General features: G+C 40.4%; 1 protein-coding gene across 1 annotated transcript in view; it reads left to right on the top strand.

The window, feature by feature from the left end:
* LOC138732739 (tubulin-specific chaperone A-like) overlaps positions 1-10,249 on the top strand; it is a 29,234-nt gene extending 18,985 nt beyond the window's left edge. Inside the window, exons 2-4 of the mRNA XM_069879391.1 lie at positions 458-563; positions 8,162-8,248; positions 10,169-10,249. Coding sequence (XP_069735492.1) covers positions 458-563; positions 8,162-8,248; positions 10,169-10,249 — 274 coding nt within the window. The remainder of the gene's footprint in view (positions 1-457; positions 564-8,161; positions 8,249-10,168) is intronic.
* The last annotated feature ends 207 nt before the right edge of the window (positions 10,250-10,456 follow it).

Here is a 10,456-nt window from a genome sequence, read left to right on the forward strand (position 1 = left end):
GCTGATCTAAAAGTTGTTGATAAGAATGTTGCCTTTGCAGGCATCTTAACATCAAGTTAGTTTTGGCTACCTATGATGTGAGGACTTTTTTTTTTGAGATGGAGAGAGAGCTTTCTCCTCTGTACTACTATCTTTGTTAGCATGGGTTCATCCAGTTCTACAATGCAGCTTCTTATCTGTTTCTATTTTTATTTGAAATTAAGTACCAGTATATAGCTTTTTTAGGATATTCTATGTGGGTTAGCCCACACAGAATCTTAAAATATATTTTTAATTGAAATTATTCTTATAAGGATTATTGTACATTATAGCTAAATTCAGCATTTCCTTGATTCATTTTTTTGCAGTGGTTAAGAGCCTTTTTTCATAAAGCTATGTATTATCTATTTTTTTTCCAGTGGCGTAACATTTTACCATAATAGAACAAGATTAACACAATCACTTGGTTTAATTGCAGATTGGCAAAAGAAAAAGTTATGTATGAAAAAGAAGCAAAAGAGCAAGAAGAAAAGATTGAAAAAATGAAAGCTGAAGCATGTGATGATTATGGAATTAAGAAGCAGGTAAACTGTCCTAAAACTTGCTTTATAAAATCCTTCTTTGCTCTGATTTAATCATAGTCATCCTTAAATATTAGGTTGGTGCAAAAATAATTGCCAGCTTTGTCACTGTAAACTGTGATGCTTATTTTGGATTACACTTTTATGTAGCTGTGTTCATGTAGTGTACCATTTTAAAGCATTAAATTTGCTCTACTTATTTACGCTAATGGTTTTGTTTTCACTGTTCATTCTGTTTTATATTACACTGTCTAATTAAAGATGGAAAAAAAGAAAATTTAAGTGATTTTGTTGTATGAGTTCAAAAGGGGAGGTAAAGCAGCAGAAACTGCCAGCGGTATCAACCAAGCATTTGGCCAGGGCACCATCAACATACATATAGCTTGGCACTGGTTCCAAAAATTTCATAATGGAAATGAGAGCCTTGAAGATGAGGAGGGTCATGGACATCCTGTTGCGATAGACGACAACCAACTGAGGGCCAATACTGAAGCAGACCCAAGCAAAAGAGGTGGCAGAAGAACTCAATGTTGACCATTCAACAGTTGTTTGACATTGGCACCAAATTGGAAAACCAAAAAAAGCTCGATGAATGGGTGCCGCACAAGCTGAACGAAAATCAAAATACTCCCTGTTGCGAAGTCTGCTCTGTGCTTCTTTTGTGCAACAAAAATGATCCATTGCTTGATCACATTGTGACATGTGATATGACAACCAACAGCATTCCACGCAGTGACTGGACCAAGGTGAAGTACTTCCCCAAACTGAAGCTGCATCAAAAGAAGGTAGTTATGGTCACTGTTTGATGATCGACAAGTGGAGTCATCCACTACAACTTCTTGAATCACAGCAGAGAAGTGTTGCCAGGAAATCCACAAAATGCAACAAGAACTGCAATGTTTACATGCAACACTGGTCAATGGAAGAGTCCTCTACATGACAACGCCCAACTGCATGTCTCGCAAATGACTCTGCAGAAGCTGCACAAACTGGACTACTAAACTCTCCCTCACCCAACTTACTCACCAGACTTCTCTCCCACTGATTAACGCTTTTTCAAGTATCTTGACAACTTCCTGCAAGAGAAGGTTTTCTACAACCAAGCAGCAGCTCAAAATGCCTTCGAAGAATTCATCAGTTCCAGGACTCAAGAATTCTACGCCATCAGTGATACCGAAAATGCCAGCAAATAAACACTCTAAGACTCGTTTTGGAGTTTTAGAAAGGTAGTATACTTTATTACTAATGGCATGAGGATTAACAAGGCCAAATGCCGGGTCCTGCACTTGGGGCACAACAACCCTATGCAGTGCTACAGACTGGGAGAAGTCTGGCTAGAAAGCTGCCCGGAGGAGAAAGACCTGGGGGTGTTGGTTGACAGCCAACTGACCATGAGCCAGCAGTGTGCCCAGGTGGCCAAGAAGGCCAATGGCATCTTGGCTTGTATCAGAAACGGCGTGACCAGCAGGTCCAGGGAGGTTATTCTCCCTCTATACTCGGCACTGTTGAGACCGCTCCTCGAATACTGTGTTCACTTCTGGGCCCCTCACCACAAGAAGGATGTTGAGGCTCTGGAGAGAGTCCAGAGAAGAGCAACAAAGCTGGTGAAGGGGCTGGAGAACAGGCCTTATGAGGAATGGCTGAGAGAGCTGGGGTTGTTTAGCCTGGAGAAGAGGAGGCTGAGGAGAGACCTCATTGCTCTCTACAACTACCTGAAAGGAAGTTGTGGAGAGGAGGGTGCTGGCCTCTTCTCCCAAGTGAAAGGGGACAGGACAAGAGGGAATGGCCTCAAGCTCCGCCAGGGGAGGTTTAGGCTGAACATTAGGAAAAAATTCTTCACAGAAAGGGTCATTGGGCACTGGAACAGGCTGCCCAGGGAGGTGGTTGATTCACCTTCCCTGGAGGTGTTTAAGGGACGGGTGGACGAGGCGCTGAGGGGCATGGTTTAGTGTTTGATAGGAATAGTTGGACTCGATGATCCGGTGGATCTTTTCCAACCTGGTGATTCTAGTATTCTATGATTCTATGATTACAGCTCTGGAAGCATGGAGGAATAATTCCATCAACCATGCATAACAAGACGAGCTGGTTACAGAATATATTTCCCATCTACATGCATGTGTATAACATTGCCCAGAAATCTCATGCATATTCTGTTGCTTCCAAGGACTAATTTTAATGTCATTATGAACTTTACAACAGCCACATCTTCACTAATTGGGACAGGACCAGTTCTCTGTCCAACCTGTCATTCTCTAGATAGAGACTATAAACACAGATGATTACAGAAGACGACACAGTTGTTCAGCACTTATCACACTTAACACAAGGTGTTATCGTTTCTCAAGAGAACAGTGTCCGGAAAAACACTATTTGAAAAAAACATTCTATCAGAGGGACATTCTGTCTGTAACTTTCAAAAAAATACAGTCATTTAAGTGAGACTTAAGTGAATTTAGAAAACTGATTCTACTTCAGCTTAAATCAGAATATTACACTTTTTTTAGTAGTAACTACTTCTTGTATCAGCAGAACAAATAGACTTGCAGACTTCTAACAATTCCTTTTTAGATTAATAAATTTTGTTCTGAGCTGAAATATACTGCTTTAAAGTTGATGGTTAAAAACGGCAATTATTTTTTGCTCCAACCTAATATATACATTTGTAACAGTAAATGTTCCATCTAGGGTTGTCTTGGAAAAAAGTGTTTTATGTAGAAGTTATCAAAGTTTGCATAGGTAGTTCAGTAAGCAACTAATAATCTTGGTTCCACAAGATTCCTGTTCCAATCTCCAACTGTTTGTACCTACTGAATATAGTTACAGGATTTATCTTACTGCAGGGAAATGTAAATAAAACTCAAGTACCCCTTTGCATCTCTGTCAAATTCTGTTTTGAACAGAGTGTTTAAGGTACTTTTGTTCTTACAGCAGCCAGGAGTACAGTTTATATGCCTTCCCAGATCACTTATTGAGTGTCATGTATCAAATAAGTTACTAGTTTCCATATCATCCACGAGATTTACAACACACAACTATTTAGCAGCACCAGCCCAAGGAAGTCATTGTTGGATATTCTCACTCCTGTAGGTATTCTTTGTAGAACAAAATTGTAGTACGTAAAGCAGTAGGTATCATTTCATGGCATACTTCATTCTATAGAAGTTGCAAACCTTTATTCATTCACTGCTTAAAGTGTAACATGCAGACTGACTAGCCTTATTTTTAATACAGTCCAATACTGAATGCTTAAAAGAAAGTTATAATGCTGATGAGAACTAGAACTTGGATGTGCTTAACTTTTTTTAAACATTTGTCATCCATCTTTGCTTCATAAAAGAAGACAGACAGGTTTTGCCCTAGATTCTCTGAAAGGAAATTAGAAACAAAGTTTTTAAATACTTTCTCTCAAAAGTAACTTGAACTAAGAACTTAAGCATATGACACTTAAGAATGATGATAATGTACTACAAAAGGCCTTCCTGTATATATAAATACATTCTAAGCCATATTCATCAACCAGAGAGATGCAGCTTAGTTGTTGGAATTGGAGCTGGAAGAATAGTTGTGAGGAAGAGATGTGTGGCTTAATAGTGTGCTTGTACTGTTCATAGTGAAGTGTGGATGTTTCCTGGATTCCCTTTTAAAGTATTTAACTACAACATGTAGTTTTCAGAAGAAAATTAAATTATTTTCCTGGATCGTCCTCCTAGAATGTAAACACTGTAAAACAACAACCTAAAATATGGTGCTAATTCATGCAGAATATTTTGAGACGTGTTGTATTAGAGACCTCTAAGAAGCATTATTTTAGAATCATGATTGCTTTCACGAATATAAGAAACTTACCGTCAAAGAATCTTCAGGAAATTATTGTTGGAAAGAAAGTGCCTTGAGTTAATTAAAACTCTTGTTAGTAACATAACAAAAGCAACTGGCCTGCAAATTACTCAGAAGAAATTCCTTTGCGTGTTGTGGAGGTTTATAAAGTGAAGGAAGGAGTTCAAATTAGAATCATAGAATTGTTTGGTTGGAAAAGACCTTTGAGATAGAGTCCAACCATACCTGTCCACTGCTAAACCATATCCCCAAGCGCCTCGTCTACCTGTCTTTTAAATACCTCTATGGATGGTGACTCAACCACCTACCTGGGCAGCCTCTGCCAGTGCCCGAGAACTCTTTCGGTGATGAAATGTTTCCTGATTTCTAATCTGAACCTGCCCTGGTGCAACTTGAAGTCATTTCCTCTTGTCCTATCACCCGTCACTTGGGAGAAGAGACCAACATCCACCTCGCCACAGCCTCCGTTCAGGGAGCTGTAGAGAGCAATGAGGTCTCCCCTCAGCCTCCTCTTCTACAGGCTAAACAACCCAGGCTCTCACAGCCGCTCCTCATAAGGCTTTATCTCCAAATGTTAGAACATTTTACAGAGAACAAGGCCTGGATGCTGTGAGATTGTTTAATACTGAACAACTCTAACAAGGCCTTGAAACAGAGAGCTGAAAGATAAACAGGGGCCAGCTGGGAGGAATGTAGTGGCTACTTCTGTGGGAACAAGCACCAGCTGAAAGAAAAACAATTGAAGAGAACTGTCAACATAGTTAACTTTAGTATAACTTGGTTTCTTAGCATGTGCAGTAGTTTAGCCAATAATATATTAGTAATAGCCTTATGGACAGCTACCTTTAACCAATAATACACTGTAGATACCCTTGTGGGCACCCAGTTATGTAACTGAAAAGGGTTTATAAAGAAACAGCTAAGCTCAATAAAGTGAACACTCGCTGATCACATTGATCTCTGCGTTTTGATTCCATGCTCCTGTCAACATCCAAACCCCTCACCAGCTTTGTTGCTCTTCTCTGGATACGCTCTAAGACCTCAAAATCCTTCTTGTAATGAGGGGCCCAAAACTGAACACAGAATTCAAGGTATGGCCTCACCAATGCTGAGTACAGGGGCATAATCACTTCCCTGTTCCTGCTGGCCACACTGTTTCTGATATAGGCGGGGATGCCATTGGCCTTCTTGGCCACCTGGGCACACTGCTGGCTCATGTTCAGCTGGCTGTGAACCAACACCCCTAGTTCCTTCTCCGCCAGGAAGCTTTCCAGCCACTCTTCCCCAAGCCTGTAGAACTGCACGGGGTTGTTGTGTCCCAAGTGCAGAACTTGGCACTTGTCCTTGTTAAACCTCATCCTGTTGGTCTCAGTCCATCGATTCAGCCTGTTCAGATCCCTCTGTAGAGCCTCCCTAACTTCAAGCAGATCGACACTTCCTCCCAGCTTAGAGTCATTAGCAAACTTACTAAGGGTACATTCAACCCTCTCATCCAGATTATCAATAAAGGTATTGAACAGGACTGGACCCAGCACTGAGCCCTGGGGACACCACTTTTGCCCGGCCTCCAGCTCAATTTAACTCCATTTACCACTACTCTTGGGGCCTGACCATCCAGACAGTTTTTTACCTAGCAGAGGGTGCGCCTCTCCAGGCCAGTGGCAGCCAGTTTCTCAAGCAGAATCCTGTGAGAAATGGTGTCCAAGGCTTTACTGAAGTCCAGGTGCGCTACATCCACAGCCTTTTCCTCATCCATTCACCAGGTCACCTTGTCATAGAAGGCGATCAGGTTAGTTTGGCAAGACCTGTCTTTCATGAACCCGTGTTGACTGGGCCTGATCACCCGGTTGTCTTATGTGTGCTGTGTGATAGCATTCAAGATGACCTGCTCCATGACCTTCCCCGGCACTGAGGTCAGACTGACAGGCCTGTACTTTCCTGGATCCTCCATCCAGCCCTTCTTGTAAATTGGTGTAACATCTGCCAGCCTCCAGTCCAGTGGAACTTCCCCAGTCAGCCAGGACTGCTGGTAGGTGATGAAAGTGGTTTGGTGAGCACCTTCGCCATCTCCCTTAACATCGTTGGACGAATCCCATCTGGCCCCATAGACTTATGAATATCTAATTTGCCTAGCAGGTCTTAAACCATTTCTTTCCTCTTGTTTCAAGGGAGCTTTGTTCTGCTTGTCCTCCCTGTCTACTGACTCGTGAGGTTGAGTATCCAGGGAACAACTTTCCTTACTATTAAAGACTGAGGCAAAGAAGGCATTAAGCACCTCAGCCTTATCCTTGTCCTTTGTCACTATTGTTCCCTCTGTGTCCAGTAAAGGATGGAGATTTTCCTTGATCCTTCTTTTGTTATTCATATATCTGTAGAAGGATTTTTTTATTATCTTTCACAGAATGGGCCAATCTAAGTTCTAATTGGTCTTTAGCCCTTCTGATTTTCTCTCTACATGATCTCATTTCATACTTGTAGTCCACCCGAGATGCCTGCCCCTTCTTCCAAAACTCATAGACTTTCCTCTTTTTTTCTGAGATCCACCTAGGTCTCTCTGCTCAGCCAGGCCGGTTTTCTTCCCTGACTGCTCATTTTCTGGCACACGGGGATGGCTTGCTCTTGCGCCGCCAGGATAACCTTCTTGAAGAGCATCCAGCCCTCGTGAGCTCCTTTTCCCTTAAGGACTGTCTCCCATGGAACTTCATCAACCAGCCTTCTGAACAGTCCAAAGTCTGCCCTCCAGAAGTTCAAGGTGTCATAGGTTATCTTCCCTTTTGTGATGACAGTGTTCCCTTCAGTACGACAGCATTAATACTGAAAGAATACAACATAGGAATGGCAGAATGAAGTATGCCATTTAAAGAGAAAGCCTTCTGTTATAGGTTATCCTGTATACAGAAGAGGTTTCATACTTAAATATCTAACCTATTTTAATTTCTAAATAGATTTAACATTATTGAACAACTCTGCACACCTTTTCTTCTCAGTGGATGGATTTCATTTCCATAAGTGTTCCATGAAATAAATGTTGCCTTGTATAAATTCTGTTTTCTGTAGGAGGCAGGATGTTCAGATTCAGTGGGGTGCCAGTTTAGTAATTTTATTCAAAGACATGGTGAGAATATATCTTTCTCCTAAAATGAAGCACAAGGATAAGTAATAACTTTTTATGCATAATAAGCATAAAAAATATGAGCCTGCTGGTCTTTGCTTTTCATTTTTCTTTACCTTTTTCTTTCAGTCAGAGCTTCCTGCAGTGTGCACACAATGTGATCAATAATTCAATAACTTTTCATGCAGTAATTATCTCTAATTGGTATTGTCTGAACACTGTTTTTCTTTATTACCCAAAAGATGCAGGAGATATTTATATAAGCAACTGATCCTATTTTGGATGAAGCTGCTTCACAACAGCAGGAGAAAGTTTGTTTAAATAGCCTTTTTAACAAATGCTGTATGGAAAGCTTACCAGGCAGTACCTTTTTCTGAGGAAAAAATATTCTAAATTCTCTTTTGTATTTCATACTTTATATTTAAGTAAGCACAAAATAAATGGAAGTATCCTGTAAATGAACAGTTTTAAGCAATTATGCTACGTGCGTCTTTTAATAAAAAAAGCCTATTCAGAAAATAGGTGCCACTGTTCTGAAGTTCCTAGATGATGACTGGACTGTTGATTTTTTTAGAGTAAAGATTTATCTTGAAAAATAATGTTCCTATATGGAATACATTTTCATTTCATTGTCTTCTAATTTTCACAGACTGAGCTCTTACAAGAGTCACAAATGATGATTCCAGACTGCCAGCGCAGATTAGAAGTTGCATATGCAGATCTTACTCAACTACTAGTAAGTATAGCACCAAAATCCGCTGATCAAGAAATGCTGCTGTTCCTTGATGCACACGGATAAACAAGCTTGTCTGTAGTGCAATTGCAGCATATTAGAACTGGACTGAAGAATTACTTTTTAGGTCCCAAGTCTAGCATTCTGTAACATATTTCGTTTTAGATAAGTGTCTTTTCAGACTTGGTCTTCTGTCTATGAAAAGTGTGTGTTAGAATATTAGAAGCTGTTGTTAAGGGAGTGCACACTCAACATATATTCAAGTACTGAACTGTTGGAATGGACTCTGAATTCCTGTGATAGTTACATGATCAGAAAAAATAGCTCACTTGTGTAGGTAGTCTTACTAGATCATGTAGAAGTATATAATATGCTTGTAGTGAACTGAAACAGTCAAAATACTTTGCTTACAGACTTTATTATGCTATGGACAAGAAACAAGACAGCCGAGTCCTTACCGAGTACTGCCTATGTAATTTATTAGTGAGATGAGTAGTGCCTCATTTTTAAGATATGAATACCTGCAGGAATAAATAGTATCTCATACAAATAGATTCACTGAAACTGTACTAATTTTTGAGATAGTCATGCTTATTTTAAAAGCTGAATTTTCACCAAGAATTCTGCTACACATGTAGATGCTACTGTGAAGCTAAAAATACATACCATAAATTAAACCCCAGACACATTTGACAGCCAAAATGCAAATCCCTTTTCAAAGGAAAACTCAAGATGTATTGTCCTTGGTTGGTATGCCTCTACTGTTTTCCAAAAAAAATGCTCAGTACCTGAAAGGATTTAGGGTCCTTTTGTCATTGAACTGGTTATTTGACAGTTAACTGGTCTAGATTTCAATGGCATGTAGAAGTGATTTGATTGATCCATACACTGTACTATACAAAGTTAAAATGAGGAATGTGGGGAGTTGGTTGACAGCCGACTGAACATGAGCCAGCAGTGTGCCCAGGTGGCCAAGAAGGCCAATGGCATCTTGGCTTGGATCAGAAATGTCGTGACCAGCAGGTCCAGGGAGGTTATTCTGCCCCTGTACTCAGCACTGGTGAGGCCGCTACTTGAATCCTGTGTTCACTTCTGGGCCCCTCACCACAAGAAGGATGTTGAGGCTCTGGAGCGAGTCCAGAGAAGAGCAACGAAGCTGGTGAAGGGGCTGGAGAACAGGCCTTAAGAGGAATGGCTGAGAGAGCTGGGGTTGTTTAGCCTTGAGAAGAGGAGGCTGAGGGGAGACCTCATTGCTCTCTACAACTACCTGAAAGGAGGTTGTGGAGAGGAGGGTGCTGGCCTCTTCTCCCAAGTGTTTTTTCACAGAAAGAATCATTGGGCACTGGAACAGGCTGCCCAGGGAGGTTGTTGAGTCACCTTCCCTGGAGGTGTTCAAGGGACGGGTGGACGAGGCGCTGAGGGGCATGGTTTAGTATTTGATAGGAATGGTTGGACTCGATGATCCGATGGGTCTTTTCCAACGTGGTGATTCTATGATTCTGAGTTACTGTTCTTATTAAGAATTTGGAAATCTTTATAAAGGTTGCTTTCTGTTCTTAGCTCACCTTCAATGCTTAAAATCAACTGGGAAGTAGTATGTTTTTTCAGTTGTCAGTCTCTGCTTAAGCTTTTTCCTAATGGTACGCTTTTTTTGAGTTCTATTGTTATTGGTTTCAGTTATACTGTCCTTGGTTTTAAATGTTTATTTAACAAAATAAAGGTATGCATAGGTCAAATCTATTCACATATGGCAGCCATTATCCTGGACTTTAAGCAGGACAATAGAAATTACCTGTGGTTTGAATTATGTAAAACTAGTGTTTTCAGTAGTGATATATATCCCTTGTTGCATAGTTTCCTTCTTAAATTTAATCCCATGTCCATTATTTTCAAAGTACTCAAAGGTTTTGTTTTTAATTCCAGGAAAATGAAAAAGAATTGGAAGAAGCCGAAGAGTATAAAGAAGCACATTCCATACTAGAGTCAGTGAAGCTGGAAGCCTAGTTTTTCAGTACTCTTTATATGCATTAGCACTGGGTCTAATTCAGCATTTTCATTTGACTATTGTTGGCCTGCTAAGGTTTCCTTTATGCAAATTGGCCTTTCTCTAACTATAAAATGCATCAAATAAAGGATGTTCTGAAACATCTGTGTGTTCCATATTAAGACAAAATAGAAATATTTCCAGTTCACCTCAGTTACAGAAAGGAA

The sequence above is a fragment of the Phaenicophaeus curvirostris genome, chromosome 37, assembly GCF_032191515.1.
Source record: "Phaenicophaeus curvirostris isolate KB17595 chromosome 37, BPBGC_Pcur_1.0, whole genome shotgun sequence".
NCBI lineage: Eukaryota > Metazoa > Chordata > Aves > Cuculiformes > Cuculidae > Phaenicophaeus > Phaenicophaeus curvirostris.